Source organism: Geotrypetes seraphini, chromosome 8 (assembly GCF_902459505.1).
Source record: "Geotrypetes seraphini chromosome 8, aGeoSer1.1, whole genome shotgun sequence".
Lineage (NCBI taxonomy): Eukaryota > Metazoa > Chordata > Amphibia > Gymnophiona > Dermophiidae > Geotrypetes > Geotrypetes seraphini.
The window spans coordinates 114994527-115020026 of record NC_047091.1 but is presented as its reverse complement, the minus strand read 5'-3'; the positions used below and the strand labels follow the sequence as shown (position 1 = coordinate 115020026).

The 25500-nt window shown below is 44.2% G+C and overlaps 1 protein-coding gene across 4 annotated transcripts in view; it reads left to right on the top strand.

Annotated features, from left to right (window-relative positions):
• MKNK2 (MAPK interacting serine/threonine kinase 2) overlaps positions 1–25500 on the top strand; it is a 38874-nt gene that overhangs the window by 5622 nt on the left and 7752 nt on the right. For 3 of the 4 annotated variants that reach the window (XM_033954257.1, XM_033954259.1, XM_033954258.1), the window contains 9 exons: positions 4258–4359; positions 6753–6850; positions 9391–9470; positions 13371–13444; positions 13768–13872; positions 14953–15008; positions 17398–17493; positions 24085–24279; positions 25040–25204. In XM_033954257.1, coding sequence (XP_033810148.1) covers positions 4258–4359; positions 6753–6850; positions 9391–9470; positions 13371–13444; positions 13768–13872; positions 14953–15008; positions 17398–17493; positions 24085–24279; positions 25040–25204 — 971 coding nt within the window. Of the gene's footprint in view, positions 1–4257; positions 4360–6649; positions 6851–9390; positions 9471–13370; positions 13445–13767; positions 13873–14952; positions 15009–17397; positions 17494–24084; positions 24280–25039; positions 25205–25500 lie in introns of all 4 variants that reach the window. The other variant, XM_033954260.1, reaches the window with a different exon arrangement.

Genomic DNA, 25500 nt, shown 5'->3' with positions numbered 1-25500 from the left:
CAAGATAGACATGGCGTCAGGCAAGGATGCATCTTTTCACCTTACCTGTTCAACCTTTACGGCGAAGCCATCTTCAGAAAAACAAATTTGGAAGAAGAGAGCATTGATTTCAAAGTTGGTGGCTGAAATATAAACAACCTGCGCTATGTAGCTGATACAACGCTCATTACCAGCAGCAAAGAAGACATGCTATATCTACTGAGAGAAAAGTCAAAGCCGAAAGTCATAACTTGGGATTAAAACTAAACATAAACAAGATGAAGATTTTGATCTTGAAGGAGATAGAAGTTGTAAAGGATTTCAATCTCCTGGGCTTTTTTGTAAACAAAGAAGCAACTAGCAGAACAGCACTGGGTTGCTCTTCAATGTAGGCTCTTGACAAAGTATGCAAAGGCAAGTAAATAACACTCCAAACAAAGATCAGACTTGTCCACACATTCACTTACTCAGTGGTCAGCGAAAGCTGGACACTGTGGAAACAAGACAGAAAGAAGATTGACTCATTTGAGCTTTGGTGCTGGAGAGGGATTTTATGCATGCCGTGATTCGCTAGAAGAACCAACAAATCCAATTCTGGAAGAGATCAAACCGGCTATGTTGTTCGAAGCCCAAATGATGTTACAACTGTCTTATTTTGGTCACACTGTCAGAAGAGAGAGATCACTGGAGAAGGACATCATATTTAGGAAGGTCAAAGGACCAAGGCGAAGAGGGTGACCTGCAATCAGATGGCTGGACATGTTGAAAATAATCATGGGGATGATGACGCTGGAGGACCTTACTGGACTAGCACAAAACCAATCTTTTTTTTTTTTTTTTTTTTTTAGATCTGTAATTCATCAAGTCTCTAGGACTCGAGCACGAGTCGATGGCACCTAACTAACTAGACAGGACAACTGAAAATGATTCTTAGTAGGCTCATGGTGCAGCTATTGAGTATTGTGTGTGCTACTGGTTGCCTCATCTCAAAAAGGAGATAGAACTAGAAAAAGGGTTCAGAGAAGAACAATAACAATGATTAAAAAAAAAAAAACAGAACACCTCTCGCGATTTATTTAGTGCTACATAATATTGCTCTTAATCTAGTATTACAGCAAAGCACTAAACAGTGTAAGAAAAAAGGCTGGATAGGTTAGGGCTCTTCAGCATGAAGAAAGATGACAGAGGGAATATGACGAGATGTTTTTAAAATTTTGAACAGGATGGTATGTGGTTTCCGCAAAAAACACTTTTACAGGTCTGAGATAACTATATACAAACTCTTTCACCGAGAGCACGAAGTCAAACACTGAACGGATATACTGATATGCACTGATCTTGCTAGGCACACCCATATCGGTTAAGGTGCCACATCAGTTAAGAGGGATTGGCTGGGGTTTGGTTCTTTAGGGGGAAAGTCCATAAGACTATGTTATATAGCTGAGGTGCCTAAGAGCACCGTCACCCTGGCTATTCGAATCTTGTGTGTGGGGGGGGGGGTTGGAACCTAGGCAGTAATTATGGAGGGCTATAGGAGATTATATTCTATTATATATGATCCCCTGAACATCTAGTGAAGCATTAAGTTGTGGACTATATTGCTGGTTGAGGTGATGAACTTAGCAGGGTTCAGAAGAGGACAAGTTCCTGAAGGAGAAGCTCATTAAAAAAAAAACCCAATTAACTGGGTGGATTCATTAAAGCCATTGCTTTTCCCTGAAAATAAACTATGAGAAACTGGATTTTTTGGGGGGGAGAGTTCTGCTTGGTGACCTGGACTGGCTTTGCCCAGAGACGGTGCTGGACTCCATGGACCCTGGTGTGATTCAGTGTGGCTTTTTTTATATATACGCCTGGTTCGAAGGATTCCTAAAACTCAGAACCTACAGCGTAAAATCAAACAAAGAAAAATCAGAATCCTGGTCAAACCCCTGCGGCGTACCACAAGGATCTCCACTATCCCCCACCCTCTTCAATCTATACACTGCCTCTCTAGGAACTCATCTGGATAATCTAGGCATAACATCCTATAGCTATGCGGATGACATCACCATCCTCATCCCATACGATCATTCCAGACCAACCATGACAGACGAACTTCACCAAACACTGGAAGCAGTCACAACCTGGATGGAAAATCACAAACTTAAACTCAACCAAGACAAAACCAAATTCATCCTCCTAGAAAACGACAAGATCCAAACCACAACCATACTAGACATAAACGCAACCAAATATCCCATCCAAACAACCATAAAACTACTAGGCATGACCATAGACAGATGCTGCACAATGCAACCGCAAATAAACAAAACAACTCAAAAATCATTCGCAATCATGAGAAACCTGAGACAAGTCCGAAAATTCTTTGAAAGTACACAATTCCTACTTATAGTACAATCCCTGATACTAGGCATATTGGACTACTGTAACATACTATTCCTCCCATGTCCAGCAAATACGATAAGACAACTCCAAACAATCCAAAATACAGCCTTAAGACTCGTCTATTCATTGAAAAAACACGACCACATCACTGAGGCCTTCATCAACTCACACTGGCTCCCAATCCAAGAAAGAATCCAATTCAAATTCTACTGCATATTATTTAAAACCCTACACGGAGACAGCCCATCATACCTGAACAATCGCCTCATCCAAGCAACCAACACCAGACACAGAAAAACGCACTCCCCATTCATACCCCCCCCATCCAAAGAAGTAAAAAGAACAAAACAACATGACGGCCTCCTAGCCACACAAGCTGCAAGACTGGACAAACAGATATCCAACCTTCTGATGACAACCCCAGACTATAAGACGTTCAGAAAAGAAATAAAAACCACACTTTTCAAGAAATTCCTAAAACAGCAATAACAACACGACCTCTAAAAGCCCTTAAGATCTACATCTAACCTATCTAGCTATTCATTATAATTCATGTAATTATGTAATTCTGTAATTATGTAACTCTGTAATTCTATAATTCTTTAACTCTGTAATTCTGTAATTCTGTAATTCATTGTAATCCTGTCCTTAAACTAACCTTTTGTAATCCGCCTTGAACCGCAAGGTAATGGCGGAATAGAAATCCCGAATGTAATGTAATGTAATGTAATATTCCAAGTATATGGTTAAGATAGGCCCTACTCCTCTGCCTTCCAACCCAGCCAGCTGATTAACCATTCTCCTTAACTGTATCCATGACATCCTGTTTGTCTATCTTGGCTGTTTAGATTGTAAGCTCTTTCAAGCAGGGACTGTTTCTTCTTCTTTGTGATTCTGTGCAGTGCTGCATGCGTCTGGTAGCGCTACAGAAATAAGTAGTAGTAGTACTAGTAGTAGATGTTTTCTCAAATGGGATGGAAGAATATTTGCATGCGTTGGTGGTTCTCAACCCTGTCCTGGGGCACCTAACCAGACTGGTTTTAAGGATGTCTGTTGAACTTGCACATGACAACATGGTTTCTAATCTCATGCATATTCATTGTGGGTATCCTGGAAAGCAGAGTGGTTAGTTGTGCCTGCAGGAGTGGTGTATCTCATTGATGTGAGAAAACCATATGAGAGTTCTATCTAGCAGGAAGGTACAGTAATAGAGGGAGGGGTGCCTTTACTGTGATAAATCCTGAAGATGGAGGGTGGGTGACAGCTCCCCTCATACATCTGTAACTGAAATAATGGAAGTGATAAGTGGCACCTGTGTTGTTCACTTGGCTAATGTTAACTCCAAGCCATTGGGGAGTAGCTAATCCAGATGTGTTTTTGGCATCCTGTCTTGTATTGACGGACTGTAGGGACCACAGGTCCTAAACCCTAGTACAGAACAGAGCTTTGGAGTGAATTGAGAGTCAAAGGTGGTCAATGGTATCTGCCAAGGTTGCCAAGCTTTGACAGCCCTATATCTTCAGAATATTCAGGGCATCAGTGCTGCTTTTTGTAATTGAACTTCATGGCCTGTGCTTGAGGATTTTGCTCTCTGTTCTTTTGTGTGCTGTGTAGAACCAGGTTAACCTTTTTGAACATAAGAATAGCCTTAGTGGGTCAGACCAATGGTCCATCAAGCCCTGAAGCCTAGTACTTGGCCAAAACCCAAGGAGTAGCAATATTCCATGCTACCAATCCAGGGCAAGCAGTGGCTTCCCCAATGTCTTTCTCAATATCTGACTGGATTTTTCCTCCAGGAAATTGTCCAAACCTTTCTTAAAAGCAGCTACGCTATCCGTTCTTACAACAACCTATGGCAATGCTTTTCTGTTTTTGTTTCTGCCTATGTAGATATGCCTTCCAGTCAACCCATTGACATCCCAGATGCCAAGAAAAGGAATAAGAAAAAGAAACGCTGTCGTGCCACTGACAGTTTCTCAGGACGGTTTGAAGGTGAGTGCTCAAGCCTGTGGCACAGCTTATGTTTAATGCTCTAGTCTATTGAGTACTTTTTTTATTGGGAGTGGACACAGTATAAATTCAGTTTCTCTTCCATGATATGCTGAAGAATCTAGTGATTTGCTCTTGGGCTTCTTTTGGTTGGGCGCCAACTGGGCAGCAGCTGGACATGGGAGCATATTAGACCTGTTAAGAAAATCCAAGAATATCTTTTGGGATTGAAGGGGAGGGGCAGTAGCCTAAGTCCAACTGTGCTCACAAGGTGAAAAATGGTTTTTGGGAAGTGAGGTACCAGCCCCTGCAACTAGAACTGTTGGTAAAGTGTAAGAACTGCAGGATCTGTGTCTTCTGTCTAAATGAGCCCCCTCCCCACCCCCTCCTCCTCCAAAACAGCTGTTTAAAACAAATGTCAGGCAAGCAGTTCCCAGTGAAGTCTCTTCACAAATTCAGGCCTAACTCAGTGGATGTGCTAGCTGGTCCAGGATTTTGTCAGCCTTCCAGCACATGCAGGAAAAAGGAACGTCTGTGGCTGCTCCAGTTTCCAGAGTTAATTTTAAAACATTTTCCTGGAATGCAATTATTGCATCTTCTTGGAATATTCTCTGGCTAGAGTTAAATCTGGGAAAGAGTTGCAGACACATTTGACAGGTGAGGAAGAGGAGGATCTTTACAATCCATGGCTTCCTTTGCTGGCAGTAAAGGTGGGTGTTACCCCCTCATTTGCAAGGAGTTACCAACTGCTCCTTTACAAGCATGCAGGCAGTTAACTTCTACCCAGGGGATGGAGGTTCTGCTTAGTGTTGGGTTGGGAAGGGATTCCTTTTTCCTGTGTTTACAGAAATGATCTGAGAAACTGAGTTATTTTAAAACATGTAGATAGATGCAAGGAAGCACAAGCAGTCTTCTTGTGTGTTCTCTCTGTGAATGCCAGATGAGGATTCAGTAACTGATCTGAATCCAAAGTTCAGTGAGGAACTGAGATCAGGGCCAGCTCAAGGGACTGTGACAGCCAACTTTTGTGTTGTCAACCCCTCCCCTGTAATCTGGTATCTTTCTCTTCCTCCTCAACTTGTGATCTAGTATCTCTCCCCTCCTGCTGAACTAGGTGAGGCACTAGCTCAGGAAGTTGATTATAAAAGGTGCTAAAATCCCAGGCCTAGATTCACTAAAGAGGATCGGAGAGACTGTGTGGGTCTATGATCTGATTTTTTTTTTTTTTTTTTTTTTGACCGATTCAAAAAGAGCTATTGAAGCACTCAATAAGTTTGCATGCAAATGATTCATGTAATCCCCATCTCTCCTGTCCAATTGATGGCTGTGAGTGACTCACACATGCGTAGAGCCAGCAAGGGAAGTCTGAACAGCTGAGGCAGGGGAAGCCCTGAAAGTAGCCTCTTGCCACTCAGCTGATCGGGGCAGAAAACCTTTTTTAATATTTTTTTTTTTAATGGGCACTGAGAAATGCCCCCCCACCCCCTGTGACGGTGAGAATGGCAGGAGGAATGCCCATTCTCTCCTACCATGCTGACTCCCCCCCCCCCCCCCACCGCATGAGAAAAAATGGCAGAAGGGATGCCCACTCTCTCCTGCCATGGCGACACCCTCACCACACGAAAGAAAATTGACAGGAGGGAAGCCCACTCACGCCTGCTAATGGAGGTTCTGTCCCCCCGAACCATCTCCTACCCTCCCCCTCTTCTACCCCCCCCCCAAAAAAGAAAGGCAGGAGGCATCCCCACTCCCTCCTGCCACTGGATGCTTCTCCGAACCTCCCCCCCGGTACCTTTTCCATTGGAAGGAAGCAAGCACAATCCCTTCACCTTCATAGCCCACCTTTCCAAAATGGCGGGCCTTCCCTCCTCGGTGCATCATGTGATCGCAGGGAGGGGTCTAAGGCTTTGATTGGCTCAGATGCTAAGGCCCCTCCCATGATGCATCGAGGAGGGAAGGCCTGCCAGTTTGGATTGGCAGGCCTTGAAGATGGAGGACTGTGCTTCCCTCCTGCATCCAACAGAAAAGGTACAGGGAAGGGGGTTTGGGGACGCATCCTGTGGCAGGAGCTGTTTTCTGCGTCGGGTCAGCAAATGCGGTTGTCACTAAAGCTGTTAAAAACAGGTTTAGCAGTGATCACTGGCTTTAGTGAATCTGGGCCCCAGTCTGGCATCTATCCCTTTAGAAGTCTTAAGGAAGAATGGACTAGAATTTTACTATCCTTTGTCACCTGGGCCAGGGCTTTACCTGGTCTGTAGGTTGAGCCAGCTCCAATTGAAATTATTTCTTGCAGATCAGTTCCTGAGACGAGGAAAATAAGACCCTGCTTCATCTACATTCTTCCAGAAGTGTATTTACTGACCTCATGCTTTGTTCTGGGTGTCTTGTGCCTGCAGATATGTATGCGCTCCGGGAAGAGATCCTTGGGAAAGGAGCCCATGCCAAAGTCCAATCTTGCGTTAACCTAATAACTAACAAGGAATATGCTGTAAAGGTAAGGCAGTCTGAGGGGAACTGGGCGGGGGTGGAACAGCGTGGTGGGCATCATAGGGAAAAGAGATGCAGTTTTTTTTCTCCCTTTGTGGCTTGCATAGCTTGGTTAAGACCAGTAATCTCTAGTGCTATAAATCCTGTATAAATTAAAGGCAAGAGTACATGCTGAGCTTTCAGCCATGAAAACAAGAATTTAAATAGGATTTCCAGACTGTGATTCCCTGCCCTAGATTGCTGAGTTTTGATTTTTACAGTGGTGGTTGTGGTAGTTCAGCAACTTTTTTTTTTGTTTGTTTGTTTTGTTTAAACAGGACTGAGCTACCTACACTCCAAAGCTGAGAGTCCTGCTCTCTGGTTCTTGGAGATGAAAGATCTGGAAATTCCTTAATGGAGATATCCAGAGCTCCAAGTCGGACTGTCCTTCAGCCTACACATTTTTAAAAAAATCTGGAGTGCTTTTGGCTTTTGAAATAGAGCTTGAGTCTGAAAAGCACAAAGCATAACCTGCCTTGTATATTTCTTAGCCAGAACCTCTCCTCATGGGAGGTACCTGAGGATGAGTTATATTTTGTGCCTGGAGTAAAAATAATTTAGAACTACCAAGTGCCTTGGTTCCTGGATGGGAGATTTTTTCTCCATCTCCCACTCCTGTATGCATTTTGGCACCTGCTGAGTTCATATGGAATAAACAGAGTAGAGATTCCAGACTGCACTGGACAGGAACCCTGCCAGGTACTTGTGACTTGGCCTAGACACTGTTGGAAACAGGATACAGAGTTAGATGGACCCTTCGTCCGATCTAGTAGGGCAGTTATGTTCTTATGTTCACTATCTAGGAACTAGGCCACTTGGCAGCTCCTACCCAGTGCTGAAAAAAGATTTAGGGGAATGTATGAGACTTCAAATAGTCTGGAAAGAGCTATCCATCTGCACAGATGCGGCATCTGGTCTTTTGCCAACCTTAGTGTGGAGCTATGCTGAGTTCATATATGTATATTTATGGGAGAGGGTGGAGGGAAGAAATCAAAAACAGAAGGCCATTGAAATGTAAAGCCTGTGGTTACACAGGAGGCCAGAAACATGGGCTGTTCAGCAATGGGGGGAGAGGGAGGGAGCCTGCTTGGTTCCTTTGCTTTGCCCTTTTGATTTAATGCAGCCTGAGACACTTAGCAAAGAGCAGGCATGAGGGAGTAAAGAGGAGGGCAGCCAGGGCAAGCTATCCTCCTTCCCCCTCCCCCCCCCTCTTTTGGCATTAGATGTCGAAGTACATTGTTTGCAAAACAGTAGTGAAGGGGGTCATAGCCTTTGGGAAGGGGTGTGAACTTCTAGCTGGAGGGGGACAGCTGCATTTTCTTTTCAGCCTTGAGGTGGGAGAGGTGGAGGCGGGGTAGAGTGGCATTACTGTAGCTGTTTGCATGGGAAGATCAATAAAGCCCTCTGGTAGCCTCTGATACTTTGTCCTAAGAGCTTTCCAGGGGATGAAAATCAGCTGGCTTCTGAAGGGTTTGTTTTTATGTATTTTTTAAAAGTCTGGTTGGGAGTGAGGGGGAGGAAAAATGGTTTAAACTGAGTTGGTTTCATTGGTTGGGGTTCCTGAGAAAGTACCCTGATAATGTAAGAGCACAAATCCAGATATACTTGGCAGTTTAAATCATTTTACAGCCTCTATTTGTCTTTCAATTTTTACTTTAATCCTGAGGAGGTGTATAGTATTTCCAAATCTAAATAAATTGGGCTGAATGTGTAGAGCTTCTGTGCTGATCCTCGGCCAAATCTTGTTCAGACCTTATACTGATAGGTGTAATGCATGAAAAACAGCATGGACAGCTGAAGCATGGATTTTCAGCAGAGCTGCATGCATACATGAACATGGCATAGTGAAAAATGGACTCCATTAACCCCCCCCAAAAAAAAAAAACACCCCAAAACCAACCAACCAACAACAACAAATAAACACTGGATGAAGGAGGGCAGTGAGACTGCAAAAGAAAAAAAAATTGTACCTGTTTAGTTCCAGTGTGTACAAGTCTAGAGCGAACCTGTTGGAACACAGAAAATTTAGGCCTCGGAGGAAAAAGAAATGTATAGGACCACTGAAATTTTGAAGTGTTGGCCTGTGCCTCCCTCCTTGTATTTTGACTGTTATCAGTGAGGGTGGTTGTAGAGAGATAACGGGCCATTCCCTTGTGCTGTGGCCCAGTATCTTACAAAGATAAGTGCCTGCTGAACTGTCTTGTTTTCACCACTTTAGTTTGCAAGAAGAGAGGCGGCAGCTTTGCCCTTTTGCCTGTACCTGTAAATAAGTTCAGGATAAATATTTTAAAAGGGAATTGTTTTCAGAATCTTATTTTCTCTAGCACATTATGTCGCCTATCTTTAGCACAAATTGGTTTGTGGTAATAGGGTGTAAGCTCTTGTGGACAGAACCCTTTCAGACAATGTGCTCTGACAATTGTAGCAATCATAGAGCATAATTAATGTACAGTAGCCATTGGCTGCTGCCTGTAATAACACATTGGCTGCTTTCTGCTCGGTTTTTAGATCATTGAAAAGCGGCCAGGACACAGCCGCAGCAGAGTGTTCCGTGAGGTGGAGATGTTGTATCAGTGCCAGGGCCACAGGTAAGACCTGCTTTAATAGTCTGGGGTGGTAGAATATCGGGGTCATCTTTTGCTGACAGGCCATAAAGGTATTTACATAGAAACATGATGGCAGATAAAGGCCAAATGACCCATCCAGTCTGCCCATCCGCAGTAACCATTATCTCTTCCTCTCTTCTGGGAGACTGTTCCACGCAACTGCCATCCTTTCTGTAAAAAAGTATTTCCTTAGAGTTCTCCTGAGCCTATCACCTCTTAACTTCATCCTATGCCTTCTCATTTCAAAGCTGCCTTTCAAATGAAAGAGACTCAAGCGCATTAACACCACGTAGCTATTTAAATGTCTGCATCATATCTCCCCTCTCCCACCTTTCCTCCAAAGTATGCATATTGAGATCTTTGTCTGTCCCCATGCACCTTATGATGAAGACCACACACCTGTTTGGCCACCTTAAGATCATTGCATACAGTCACACCCAAGTCTCGCTTTTCTGCCGTGCACATAAGTTCTTCACCCCCTAAAATGTACCATTTCTTTGGGGTTTTGTAGCCCAAATGCATGACCTTGCATTTCTTAGCTTTAAATTTTAGCTGCCAAATTTCAGACCATTCTGCTTTGCTAGGTCTTCTTTCATGTTATTCACCCCATCTGGGGTGTCTACTCTATTGCAGATTTTGGTATCATCCGCAAACAGGCAAATCTTACCCAACAGCCCTTCAGCAATATCACTTACAAAAATGTTAAAGAACAGGCCCAAGAATAGAACCTTGAAGCACACAACTGGTAACATCTGTTTCCTCAGAGCGATCTCCATTGACCTCTATCGCCTTCCATTCAACCAGTTCCTGACCCAGCCTGTCACTTTGGGGCCCATCCTAAGGGTACTCAGTTTATTTTTTAGACACCTGTGTGGAACACTGTCAAAAGCTTTGCTAAAATCTAAATACACTACATCTAACACACTCCCTCTATCCAATTCTCTAGTCACCCAGTCAAAGAAATTGATCAAATTTGCCTGACAAGACCTACCTAGTGAATCCATGTTGCCTCCGGTCCTGTAATCCACTGGATTCCAGAAATTTCACCATTCTCTGTTTTAAAAGCGTTTCCATTAATTTGCTTACCTTAGAAGTCAGACTTGCTGGCCTGTAATTCCCTACTTCTTCCTTACTTCCACTTTTGTGTAGAGGGACCACATCCACCCTCTCCAGTCCTCCAGTACCACTTCTGACTCTAGAGACTCATTGAAAAGGTCAGTCAGCGGAGGCACCAGAAATTCTCTAAGTTCCTTCAGCACCCTCGGATGTACACCATCTGGTCCAATCGCTTTGCCTATCTTTAATTTAGCTAGCTTCTCATGAACACAACCCTCTGAAAATTAATCAGGGTTTACCACGCCCCCATCCCTATTCGCATTTGTCTTCTGTGGTCCTGTTTCTGGCGCATCACCCGTGAACACAGAACAGAAATATTTGTTAAGCAATTCAGCTTTTTCTTTATCAGCTTCTACAATGCCACTTTTGCACTTCTTCCTATCTCACTAATAGATCTAAAAAAATGTCTTGTCTCCCAGTTTTACAGTGTCGGCTATTTTTTTCTTCCATTTGCCTCTTTGCTTTCCTGATTACTCGATCAGCCTCTCTTAACTTTTCCAGATATTTTTGCTTATCTTCCTCTTTCTGTGGTCTTTTGTCACCTGAGGTTGCAGACAAAATGGAGGGGCCAGACAGAGAAAATGGCGAAGTTCCCGCCAAAAATGCTCCCTCCATGGCCTGTAGCAGCTGAGAAGACTGAACAGTCCCAGCCGCTAAAACAGGCAAGTCGGCATCAGCTGAGAGGGAATCCTTCGGCGAATCCCTCCGTGGGCGGTTGGGGAAGACCGGTCTTCCCCACTGCTCCCAGCCGACTCGCGAGGCACCATCGGCGGGGAGCTCTGGGCGCCTGCAGCCGCTGCCGACGGAGCTCCACCACCTCACCGGGCCAAACTACCGATTTCAGTCCGGCCGCGAGTGCCTCGCGGCTGGACCTAATTATGTCCCACTCCCCCGGAGAAGGGCACAATTGCTCCATACGCGACCTAGCTATAAAAAAGTGCCGGTTAGATGAAAAAATACAGTTTTCTTAAAGGGAAACAACCCTCCAGACCAGCACTACCTCAGGATTTTTTTTTTTTTTACAGAACAGACTCCACAGGCTCTCGAAGCAATATGCCTTGCTTGATTTAGGGGGCAAGGCTTACTGCTGAGGCTCCTCTAAAAAAAATGTGGGGAGGTGGAGGAAGTGGGGGGAGGGACCCCGCTCGAGACCCGCCGGGTTTGACACCCCCGAGGTCGGATGGACCCCCAAAAAGGGCCCGCCCAAGCTCTGTCCAGCCAAAAACAGGGACTAGAAACCCCCTAAACAAATTCCAACAGCCCTACCAAGGGAGATGGGTACAGATCACTCAACACCTGCTGGAGACTGAAAGAAGACTGATGTAAATAGAGAAGGGAGTATATTATATACTGTCCCACAGTTTTGTTTTCAGTCTCCACCTGCTGGTCATGATTGGATATATACCCATTCGTAAAGATTAACCTCTACTGGTCTGGAGAAGCTAAAAGAAAGTAAATTAGCAGGTAAGAACCAAATTTCTCCTTCCTTACCTTCTCAGCTACTACTTTTGAGAACCAAAGCGGCCTTCTTTTCCTCTTAATTTTACTTATTTGCCTCACTGGATGCCAGATGATCACCCACTGTAACATTGGAAACACTTTCCCCATTTGTAAGTACTAAGTCCAGTATGACTCCCATCCCACATGGGTTCCATTACCAACTGCTGGAACAGTTCTCCTTGTAGAGAATCCAGGATCTCCTTACTTTTAGAAGACCCCACAATAGGGATACCCCAATCAACATCCGGCATGTTAAAATCACCTATTAGTAAAACTACCTCTTTTTTAGATATATTCTGAATGTCTACTATTAAATCTCTGTCCACTTCTTCCGTCTGTGAAAGAGGCCTGTATAGCACACCAATGTAAATATATTTACCGTATGTACTCTAATACAAACCGAGGTAATCTTCCCCCCACCAAAAAAAAGGAGGAAGAAAGGTTGATTTAAATATAAACTGGGGGGTGAGGTTATAGTCAGGTCCCGCCGGTCTCTACACCCTGTTTGATCCTCCCCCGCTGCTCATCCAGCCCTCTTCAGTAGATTAGCCAGCTTACTACTGAAGATACTACTTCCCTTCTTTGATAGATGCATACCATCCCTGCTCAGCAACCCTTGGAAAATCATCCCATGGTCCAGGAAGCCAAAACTCTCTTGATGATATCATCCATGTAGCCACGCAGGCACCCTTTGTGTTGAAGGGACAGGCTGTTTGCATTCATCTAGTGTAGCAGGGCTGTGTAGCAGGGCTTCTGATCCTGTTAGAAGGTAATTAAGGTGTAGCCAATGCTGTATTAAGGGGGTAGTACAGGGGGAGCAGACCGTCCTTGGCACCAACACTTCTCCTCTGCCCCTGCTCTTTTCCCCACCGTGCCTTTGCCTTCACTCCTTCCCCTTCCCCCCATACCTCTAGTTCTTCACTGTCGTGAACAGCAGCTCCAACCTGCTGCTCGCACTGGCCTCGGTTCTCTCTGATGTCACTTCGGGTTCCGCGAGGGAGGGCTGACGCTGGTGCGGACAGCAAGTTGGAGATGCTGCTTGTGCAGGGGAAGTTAGAGAGATGGGGGAAGGGACTTGTGCACAGTGGAGGAGGGGGGACAGAGAAGAGTTGGGGGTCATCTCCCACCCTTGCTACACCACTGGATATAGCCCTCCTTCTTGATCTTGGATGTTTCACTTTTGTAGCTCTTTGGCTTCCTGTGAAATATTTTAGAAAGAGGCTGAAGGCTGCTACACATCTAACACTTGTCACCCTCTCCTTCCAGGAACATCTTGGAACTGATTGAGTTCTTTGAGGAGGAAGACAAATTCTATCTGGTGTTTGAGAAGATGCATGGAGGTAGGTACCTTTTTTCCACCTCTGCCTTATGCCAGTAGTCTAGGCTTCCTTGGGTAACACATGTGATTTCATAGAGGTCTCTACTTTCTCTCAGAATCTGTATGTGTCAGAGAAGTGAGGGATGAGCACTCACAAAAGCCTCTGCTCCACAGAATGTTTTAACATGTACCACCAGTGCTTTTTCCCCAGCTCTGTTTCCCTTGAGGATGGGTGGTGCTCACTCTGCTTTTGCTATCAGTTTGATTTCTACCAATGGCCAACGCTAGACTTTCACTTGGGTTTTTGAAAATGAAAGGCTGGAACAGTGTGTTGCTTGTTTGCAGGGTCCATCCTGAATCACATTCATCGCAGGCGACAGTTTAATGAGAAGGAAGCCAGCATTGTGGTCCGGGACATTGCAAGTGCACTGGATTTCTTGCACAATAAAGGTAGGCAGTGCCAATCCTGGCTGGCTCATTGTGACATGGGTTTGTGCAGGTCAGCTGATTTTTACATTTCAAAGTTTTTATTAAAATGTATATAAAATACAACAAGTAAAACTAAATTACAATTAACAACATAACCCTCTTTTTACCATCCCTGTATTCCTACTCCCTCGCTACTCAAGGTACTGCGTCTTCTGACAAACATTTTAACTCTTGTAGCTTCTCAGTTTCAAAATCTAACCCCCTCCCAAGGCTATGGGATCCTTTTACAAAGGCGCGGGAGCGGTTTAACACACGGAATACCGCACGTTAAACCGCCTACTGCGCTAGTACCTAACGCCTCCATTGACGAGGCGTTAGGATTTTAGGCTGCCGCGGGGGTTGGCGCATGATGAAATGTCCAACGCGCTAACCCCCATAGCACGCCTTGATAAAAGGAGTCCTATAAGTAATCTGGGTGAGATGGCTCAATAATACTAAACTGCAACCTTTATCCTAAAGTATTTAAAATTAAACTTCTTCCAACGGGCATCAAGTTTTGTAGATAAGTTTGGGGTTTTTTTTTTTTCATGATTTGGCATTCTTTTCTTTCATTTGGGGTGCCCATGTGTCTCCCTTACCTCACAGATGATTAGCAAATCATAATTGAATCTTCCATTTCCAAGAGTCTGGTACAGCTTCCATCCAAGATTACAAAATAATTTGTGTGCTATAAGACACAAGGTCAGCTAGTTTTAAAAATACATTGTTCTTGGAAAGCTCCTCTGACGTATACTGTCTCTACTTCTGTTAATGTTTTATTGTTTTTAATTGTTGTATATAGAAGGGAGCAGTTTATAGATCTGCATTATAAAAGTGTGAATAAACACATATTTAAAACAATGTCAAAACTCATTACCTCGCTGATAACACCAGGCTTTTATTTTTATTTATGTACTTTTAATACATTGTCATAAATCCAGTAGCTGAAAGACTTGGAGGAAGCAGTAAGGTCAAGAATTAGGCTTAAGTATATTCTGATCCAGCTGCCACATATTGGACTGTTCACTCAGGACTGAGAAGGTATTTATTTTCTTATTACAGGAATAGCACACAGGGATTTGAAACCAGAAAATATTCTTTGTGAAAGCCCAGGTCAGGTAAGATTGATGTATATTATTATTATTGTTTTTGTTTTTTTTGGGGGGGGGTTGATATATTTTTTCAGTGCTGTGACTTGAGCTTTGCAGGAGGACTTAAAAAATAATTCTCTTTGGCGTCTGAAGCTCCTATTCTATGGCTAGTCTGAAGCTAGACTACAAGCACAAAAATCTTAATGCAGATGTTTTCAGCTGCTGCAGCTGACAGCATAACATGTTCAGTGCTTGAGGGCAGTTTCCATCTTTCTATCTATGTATCCTGCTGACTCCCCTATTTACCGTTTTGTTTGTAGGTGTGTTGCTGGTTTAATTCTGGAAACCCTAGAAGTTGTGAGCACTTCTGTCATTAAAAGTGAGGCAGCTGCCATAGGTAGCAAATTTAGGGGGGAGGAATGAATTGGAAGCTATGGGGAGATGCTAGACATATAGGGGAGAAAATGAAAAGCCTGCAAGGTGAAAGGAAAAGGGGGAGCTACTGGTCACAAATGGAAGGGAAATGAAGAAGAGCATAGCATACATGCAAACATAAAATTATCCTCCCCCCCCCCCAATGTCTAGGTAATTGGGTTTATTCAATTTTCTCAATAGGTGTATTGATATTCTGTGGGTCACTAATATTTTTAAAGTGTTGCCTTTTCCTAGGTAGGTCCTTGTACAGTTATGAAATGGATTTGTTCTATAAGTCCTAAGTAACATTTTTTTTGTAAAGTCCTGGTAATGGAGAAGGCTTATTTTGCTGCAACTAAAGTGAAACCAGAATCAGACTTTTTTTTTGTGAGTTCCCTAAGAAAATGTTTTAGTTTTGCTCTGCACCTGTTGCTTGAAGAAGGCTTCTTATGGATGCAAAATATTTGCATTTAACACCGTGATGCTTTAGTGTACATGATCAGTGGGTCCAGTATTCAAAAGGATTTAACCTCATAAGAGAGATTTCTTTCTGATTAAATCACGCTGATATAGCAATGTTCTGGCAGTGCTGCTGAATATATTCTCTGACCACTGGCACTGCTTCTGGGAGAGTCTGTAGGCAGAGTAGTTGTATTCAGTGCTTTTTGTGTGGTCCTATCTTTTGCCTGCTTAGCTAAACAGATGTTGGCACTGAATATCAGCACCTGGATATTCATTGCTGATGCCTAGACATGGTTCATTATTGAATATCTATCTGGTCTTAAAACCACTGCTGTGGGCTGAATAATAACCTTAGTATTTTATGTATTAGAATTGCAAACTACCGTATTTGCCGGCGTATAAGACGACTGGGCGTATAAGACGACCCCCCAACTTTTACAGTTAAAATATAGAGTTTGTTATATACTCGCCGTATAAGACTACCCCTTCTTCCGCACACCTTCTGCACAACCTTCTGCCGGCCTGTCCCCCCCCTTGAAGGCCTGCACCCCCCCGAAGGCCTGTCCCCCCTTGAAGTCCTGCCTGCCTGCCTTTCCCCCCCTTGAAGGCCTGCACCCCCCCTTGAAGGCCTGCACCCCCCCCTTGAAGGCCTGCCTGCCTGCCTGTCACCCCCTCCCCCTTGAAAGCCTGCCTGCCTGCCCGCCCCACCCTGAAGGCCTGATGCCCCGACCCACCCCGAAGGACCGCTCGCCCCCCTGGCCTCCCTGCACCACCTATGAAGCAGCCGCAGCAGGATCGCGAAGTCAGCGATCCCTGCGCTGCTTCCTGCGCCACGGTCCCGCCCCTCCTCTGACGTCAGAGGAGGGGCGGGATCGCTGACGCTGACTTCGCGATCCTGCTGCGGACTGCTTCACAGGTGGTGCAGGAAGGTCAGTGGGGCGAGCGGTCCTTCGGGGGTGGGGGGGGATTGAACGGCAAGGCCGGGAGCACCCCCTTAGGGCTGGCACCCGGGGCGCACCGCCCCCCTCCGCCCCCCCCCTTGGTACGCCACTGCATGTAAACAGTACCCGGCGTATAAGACGACCCCCGACTTTGGGGAGGATTTTAAGGTACTGAAAAGTCGTCTTATACGCCGGCAAATACGGTACATAATTTTAACTGCATCAATTTTTGCTGTGTACTACCAGCATTTTACGATTTTTTTTTTTTCCTGGTATATAGCCTGGGAATACAAGTTCTTCTTCCCCCCACCCCCTCCACACCTCCGGGAGCACTGCCTGACAGCTTTGAGTGAGAGAACCTCCCTACTCTACCTACCCTACCCTACTCTCAGCCCACAGCTTTGAGGAGGCTCTCCCCTTTGGGTGCCTTGAAAGAGGAAGGAGGGGATGTCCCTTCCTTCCTAAAGTTTTTCAAACTACTTGCGACAGTTCATGTAACATCTAATTTTTCTTACTGTTCTAGACATTAATTTGCCATCCAGTCAAATAAAATAAAAATTCTACATTTTTATCTGGGCTTTTCTTTTATTTCTCCATAGATTTCCCCAGTGAAGATCTGTGACTTTGATTTGGGAAGTGGAATTAAACTGAACAGTGACTGTTCCCCCATCTCGACTCCCGAGCTACTCACGCCGGTAAGAACAGCTGTACTACTATGGGGTGGAATATGGGGAATGAGGCATGAGAACCAGAGGTTGGGGGATGGCCAATGGCCTTTCCTGTTTGTCCCCAGATATACCTGTTGCCTAAGATTTGGATACTCGCACTCAAAGTAGTTCTCACAATTTTCTCTCAAAATCCAGGGAAAAACTTGAGGACAGTAAAGTGGGGAGGGGTAAAGGCATGACCTTTCTCCCAGAACACAAACAAAAATTACCTCTAGTGAACTGGCTTACCTGTTTAAACAAAAAAAGAAAGTTCTTGGAATGACCAAACCATCAGGGTTTATCGGTGTTTACACATAAGTTAACAAATAATCTAGGTGAGTGCTTGTTCTGGCCCCAGAGAGTTGATGCAATATTAAATTGCTCTGAAGTTTTGATTAGATTTCCTGCCTTGTTCCTAGGGTCAACAAAATTCTGTGTTTGCCCACGCATTCAGAGACACTCATTTTCTTACTGTATATAATTGAATATAAACCAATCCATTATAAACCAAGGTAACCTTCCCCCCCCCAAAAAAAAAGGGAAAAAGGTTCACTTGAATATAATCCTAAGGGGTTTAGATTCAATTGCCCTGTCTTGCTCCCAACCTCCTATGCTCAGTGCAAGCCTCCCTTAAGCTCTGGTGGTCCAGCAGTGAGCTGGGATAGGAGCGATCCTTCCCGGGTCCTGCCAACTGTTAACCACACCACCTCCTGGACCCTTCTACAACAAATCTTTGAACTCTGGTGGTGAAGCGGGGCAGAAGCTATCTTCGTTCACTCCTGCCCCGTGCAGAGAGCCGCAATCAGAAATGGCTGCTGGGAGTTCCTGCAACAGTCTAATGAAGTCTCATGGTCTCACGAGACTTCCCCGGGAACTTGCCTTTTCTGATCACGATTCTGCATGGGGCAGGAGGCGGAAGGGATCACTCCTGTCCTGGCTCATCGTTGGACCACCAGGCCTGCAGAGGTCTGGGACAGGGGAGCATGCAGACCTGAATATAAACAAGAGACCCCCCCCCCCCCCCCCCCCCCCCCATTTTTGGACTTTTTTTTTTTTTTTAATTTTGGCCCCAAAATCTGTTTATAATCAAGTATATACGATAATATGTTAAAAATAGACAGTGCCATTTGATACTTAGGATGCTTTTATTAAAGTTAGGTTTTTTTTGTTTTTACTTTTTATATTGTAACTGTACTTAGACAGTTGGTTTTTTTTTTTTTTAAAGTGGTACGTCAAATTGTAATAAACTTGGAAACTTGGGGCTCCTTTTATCTAGGCACGCTATGGGGGTTAGCGCGTCAGACATTTCATCACGTGCTATCCCCTGCGGCAAGCCAAAAAACTAATACCATCAATGGAGGCGTTAGCGACTAGCGCGGCAGGCGGATTAACACATGGTATTCCGCGCGTTAAACCCCCCTACCGCGCCTTGATAAAAGGACCCCTTGGTTTTTCTTCTGTTTTCAAATCACTATTTCTGGGATCTTTAAGCTATTTATGTATTTATGTGTTTCCTAGCCATCCATCTGAGGTGCTGCATATGCTTTAAGTAGCCTTTTCTATCAAGCATCTGCTGAGTTCTCTTGCATTTTCATTGTTACTCTTCTGAAAATTTGTAGAGGGCAAGAGGGTGTCGCAGGACAGGTTTGGACAGCCCTGACCTTATAAGAGCTTTCAGGAAACTGGCAGGCTGCCAAGCCAGAAACAATAAACCTCAAAAAAAAATTCCCTTAGCAACAGTAGCCCTAGTCCCTTATTGGCTGAGGGAGTGGGCGTGGCAGCTGTGCTTGTTGCTCTCTTGCATACTGGTGGTAGAGGGAGGGGCTGTGTGGGATGGGACATGACACATGTGCCTGGGCTCTTGTTTCCAGGTTTGCTCAGCCCTTTAGGAGAAAGAGGCATCCTCCTGTGCTCTGATCCCATTTGTGAAGGGATGTGGGGCATATTAAACATAAGCTATAAGGGCTTTATCTGCCTTCATTTACTATCTTGTTTGCAGATATCTATGCTTCAGGGGTTTGTAGGAAGGAGCTACCTTACAAAAGAGCTGGTTTATAGTGCCTAATGGTTCTGTAGTATTGGTACCACTACTACTATTTATCATTTCTATAGCGCTGAAAAGCATATGCAATGCTGTATTTAACATCAATAAAAGCTTACAGTCTAATATGGACAGACAGGACATATAGCGGTTGGGGAGATTCTTGCAGAAAGAATGAAAGGATGGACTTGTGTCTTATGGTGAGTAGGAGTTAGGAGTTGAAAGCAGCCTTGAAAAAGTGGATTTGAATACTGCTAGGGACGGAGCTTGACATATTGATTCAGGCAGTCTGTTCAGGCATACAGTGCAGCAAGATAGAAGGGACGGAGTCTGGAGTTTTCAGTGGAGGAGAAGGGTATGGATAGGAGGGACTTACCTGATAATGGAAATCACGGTGGGGGGCAGGGGGAGATAAGTGAGGAGAGAGCTTGAGGGGCTGCAGAGTGAATGCACTCGTAGGTCACTAAGAGGAGTTTAAACTCTATTCGGAAATGGATAGGGAGCCAGTGGAGTGATTTGAGGAGAGGGGTAATGTGAGCATGGGCAGCTCTTGCGGAATACAAGTTTTGCAGCAGAATTTTGAAGAGGAGAGAGGTGGTTGAGTGGAAAACCTGAGAGAAGCAAGTTGTAAAAGTGATGAGGGGGTGGATAAGGGTTTTGGTAGTGTGCTCGGAAAGGAGAGGTTGGATTTGGTATATTATAGAGGAAGAAGTGATAGGCTTTTGCGGTGCACTGTGTGTTGTTTACCAGTTTCCTGTAACTGCATCTGCTATTCCCCTGGAGTCCTGAGTTCATAGAGGTAAAGGGGATGGGACTTATATACGGTACTACTTTTTCTGTGTGGTTATACAATCAAAGTGGTTTACATATTTTAGACAGGTACTTATTTGTACCTGGGGCAATTATGTGTTAAATGACTTGCCCCAAATCACAAGGAGCTGCAGTGGGAATCAAACTCGTGACCTCAGGGTGCTAAAGCAGCTGTTCTAACCACTAGGCCACTCCACTCAGATATGTTTGTGGTCTAGGGAAAAATTCAGTTGTAAACAGGTTTACTATATGATAATATCCAGAATCTCCTCTGCCCTTCATGTCTTCTATTTGCTGCCACTCATATGGGAAGTTTCCCTGTAGACCTCCCTCATCACCCACCCCACCACCTTTAAATTCAGCAAATTGTTTTTATAAAGGATGGTCTATAGAATTTTGTTAAATAGTTGGAAGCCACCTCCTTTATCCATTGTGCATTACTTAAAATAAAAATGTCAGAACAATTGCACCCGTCTCTCACCCACACTGGTAAGATTTTCAGTTTTGGGCCATAGGAAATAGGGTTACCAGATTTCTTCTTGGAAAAAAGAGGACACGTGGCCTTGCCCTGTTCCACCCCGGCCCCGCCCCCACACAAACCTCAGCCCTTCTTCCCCGAGTCTGGGCTGTGTCTGGAGGACCTCAAACATGTGCGGACGCAGATATGACCCCGAATTTGGGGTCTTCAAAACCAGACAAACTGCTGGGTTTTGAAAGTTCATCCGGGCACCCGGTCAGTCCTCTAAAGAGAAAATGTCCAGGTTTTCCCGGACATCTGGTAACCCTAGCAAGAAGGGCCATCTTTTCCTCAATGGCTTGCACCTTAGTGAAAAAGAGGTTGAGAAGCCATAGGAGAGAATGCATTGTTTACTCCTGGTGGAATTCTGCACAAAAAAATCCAAATTCTATGTACAAAATTTGTAAATTCTGTAAAAATCCCGTTTGACATTTAAACAATAATTTTGCTAATTATCATCCAGAATTTCAGTATAATTCAGTATTTTCATTAAATTAAACTAAAGAAAACAGAGCCAGTATCTCTTATCCCTGTGTGCCCCGCCCCCCTGAAAACATCTCTCTCATCCCTGTGCACCCACCCCCTCAGCCAACATCTGTGTCTCTCTCTCCATTGTACCCAATCCAGCATTCCTGTCCCCTACCTCTGTGACGGCTATTCCAATTAATGGCACCCTGCTGCTGGCTCTGCAAGCTTCCCTCTAATGCTGTCCCACTGAAAAAAAGGAAGTGACATTGAGTATGGGACCGTGGTAGAGGGAAGCCTGCAGAACCCACACAGGCTGCCTGAAGATGTTGCTGACAGCGATTCAGGCCACAGCGAGCGATTGCCAACCCGCCACTAAAATCTGGACAGACCTCAGATATTTCCCTTAGCCAGCACCTTTCACACTCCCCATTGTCCCAAATCCAGCATTCATGTCAACTACCTCTGTGACAGCAATTCCAATTAATGGCAACCTGCTGCCAGCTCTGCAGGCTTCCCTCTACCACGGTCCTGCTAAAGAAAGATGCGGCATCGAGGGTGGGACCGTGGTAGAAGGAAGCCTGCAGAGCCTACATAGGCTCCCCAAAGATGTTACCTGCACTGATTTGGGCCGCAGCAATGGAGTGCTGATCCAACACCAAAATCTGTGCAGACTTTAGGTAATTGTGTATCCCTGGGGAATTCTGCGCAAATTCTGCATTGCACAGTAGCGCATAATTCCACCAGGAATATTTGTTGAAGGGCTCCATACAGTTTTATGAATTTGAGCATTAGTGGTAGGACAGAGGTTTGGAAAGGCCATTGTTGATGATGGTATGTGCCTACTGTATATTAAAGCTTGCCATGGCAGGAACTTTTGGGATTCGCAGCTGAATTTATCTGCAGTCTGCTGTTTTGGCCTGGTTGCCTTTTTGTTCTCCGAGGCATGTGATCTAACAACTTGCAGAACAAAGCCTGTGTGTGTGCCTTGTGGAGGGTTGTCTGAGCATTAACTATTCAGCTCTGGTTACACCAGCTGCTTAGGCTCTCTATGGCTGTCTGGGGGGAAATCAAAAGCCACAAACTTGAAGCTTCTTTCTTTGTAGCCCAGCAAGTACTAAGCAACATGGGAGCTGAGCTCCTGCAGGCCTACATAATTGCAGCCTGCGGTATATGTTGAAGGCCAGCCTTGTTCCCCCTCCCATCCTTGGGCAGATGCCCCTGGGCCCTTAGCTAGCACTGTTAAGAATGCTGTAAAACTCTGGGCTAGATCTGAATATCATGCGAGGTTATATAAACTTGGTGCCTCTGTGCATTCTTGGTAATGGATTGGGGAAAGGATTGGAGGATGACACTCGGCAGACATTACATCAGAGGGTTTGCGCTGTGGGAGATATACCACAGGGTTATTGAAGTTATTGAAATGGTGGGTAGGAATTTGAATTTGTAGTGAGACAGCCACCAGCTGCTGTATCTCTGCATCATCATTTGGATTGCAATTGCCTCTTTTACTGTCTTCAGAACTGATTCTTTTACGTCCCTGAAAGTTGTTGGGGTTTTTTTTTTTATTTTTCTGTACAAGGTTGTATGTTCCTTTGCAGTTGTTAATAAAGATAATTTGAAAAAAAAAAAAAAAACCTGACACCACCAGTTGGTCATAAGTACAGCTGTTATGTGAGTGACTTGGTCTTTGTCACTTTTTGTTTTGATTATGCCGAATTCATCGGCATAAATAGACCCCCCCCCCCTTGTCTTATAGTTAAATCAGCCAACCCTTTGGATGTACTTCAAATCCTCCTGCAGAGCAGAGAAGGGACTTTTCAGAATTCTACTCCCTGGCCCTCTTTCCCTACCCCTTGGGCCCTGTTGTGGGCTTAGGAGGAAGAGGCTTGCAGGAAATCTGGCGTCAGGCCAGCACAGCAGGGGAAAGTCTGGGATACATTATTCAAACATTCTCAGAAAAAAATTTTTTACTGGAATTTGAGACCTGGTATTGCACTGTGTGCTTAAAAAAACTTCCTCCCTTCCCCTTGAATTCCCAGAAAAAGCAAATGTTTTCTGTTCGGCCCTTAAAGCATTGGAAACAGATGCTGGGTGTGGGCCTCACATGATACACTGAGTCAGGGATGGAGAGGAGACTGCATGCATAACCTTATTAAAAAAAAAAAAAAAAAAAAAAAGCTTAACTAAGAGTACACATGATACATTTTTTTCACTCCAGACTTCTGTTTTCCTTCCTTGTTCTCTTTTCTTTTCAAGCAATTTATGTAAACTTTTCTGCTAATAAATATAACAACCATGTTACACAAAGTTTTGAAGTACACCATAGACTAACAATATTGTACTGTAAACGCAAGGTCAGTTCTGCTGGCTTGTTTGTCATTCTGAATTATAGTCAATAAAAGGATGGGCAAATTCAGATCTTTTACAACATGCCATCAGAGGCTGTTTGCTTGGTGCACAACCTATAATAACCAAACTGATGTCTCTTAAGAAATCAAATTGAAAATAGAAATGTAGTGAGTAACTTTCTTTCAAAAGTGGATAGCAGTGAATTTTTTGTGAAGTAGCTCTTGTAAATTGGTACACATTGAAATATGATTATGTATATGTTCAAAATTTAATTTCAAATGCAAACATGTTTTCCAATGAATCTTAGTGGGTTGTTGGTTAGAGGATTTGCCTGTACTGTTAGGCTGGAACTGTAACAGTCTCTCTCTCTCTCTCTCTCTCTCTCTCTCTCTAGTGTGGATCTGCAGAGTATATGGCTCCAGAGGTTGTGGAGGCATTTAGTGAAGAGGCTACCATCTATGACAAGCGCTGTGACCTGTGGAGCCTGGGGGTCATCCAGTATATCATGTTGAGTGGTTACCCCCCGTTTGTGGGACACTGTGGCACTGACTGTGGCTGGGACCATGGTGAGGCCTGCCACACATGTCAGGTAGATTTCTGTTCTTGCAGTTAGATTTGAGTGCGATGGTTGCCTATCTGTAATGCTCATATTACTTGTTTACTCTTTCCAAAAATACTAGGACTAGGAGGCATGCGATGAAGCTACTAAGCAGTAAATTTAAATCAAACTGGAGAAAATTTCTTCACTCATTGTATAATTAAACGCTTTAACTGGTTGCCAGAGATTGTGGTGAAAACGCTTAGTAGTGTTTGGATAATTTTCCTAAAAGAGAAGTCCTTAAGCCATAATTAAGATGGACTTGGGAAAATCCACTGCTCATTCCTAGGATAAGCAGCATAAGATCTATTTTACTCCTTGGAATCTTGCCAGGTACTTGGGAACTGGGTTGGCCAATATTGGAAACGGAATACTGGGCTTGATGGCCCTTCAGTCTGTCTCAGTATGGCAACTCTTATGTAACCAGAGAATGTTAACAGCTGCAGATCATTTTTTTGGTCCTTTGTACTAGCAGTTCTTTAACTAGAAGCCTCTTAAAATTGTAAAGCTGAAGAAATGGATTCAAACTTACAACCTCTGATATTGAGGGATACCCAATATTTATATCTGATATACCAGTATGGCTATTTGGACCTCTTAATCTGTCTATCTGTGTATTTACACAGAAGAGCAGGATTAAAAGTAACAATATCTGTACTTTAACCAGAGGATGAGGGTTGAATTTAGCTTGTTCAGTTGTTGCTGTCTGTCACCTTTCTAATGTCTATCGTTTTCCTATGTTCCTTTGTAGAATATGCTGTTTGAGAGCATCCAGGAGGGGAAGTATGAGTTTCCTGACAAGGACTGGGCTCACATTTCTTTTGGAGCCAAAGATCTGATTTCCAAACTCCTGGTGCGAGATGCCAAGAAGCGACTTAGTGCAGCAGAAGTGCTGCAGCACCCATGGGTGCAAGGGGTAAGTGTATACTATAAAGTTCCTGTCCTGGAACCCAACATGCCAGACTGTGTCCAATGCTTTGATTATATCTACAGTAAGAACAGTGTATGAGTTTAGATATTCAAATACTTGGGAAAGCGTCAAGTTTTCTTAAGTCCATTTTCAGCTGAAATTATGAGACCCTTTCACTAAGCAATTTTTGCTGCAGCCCTAAAATGGCCAATTTTTATTTTTTATTTTTTTTTTAATGTACGAATAGCCATGCACTAATGTTGCCATTAGCTAACAGTCATTAAAAAAAATTACCACATGAG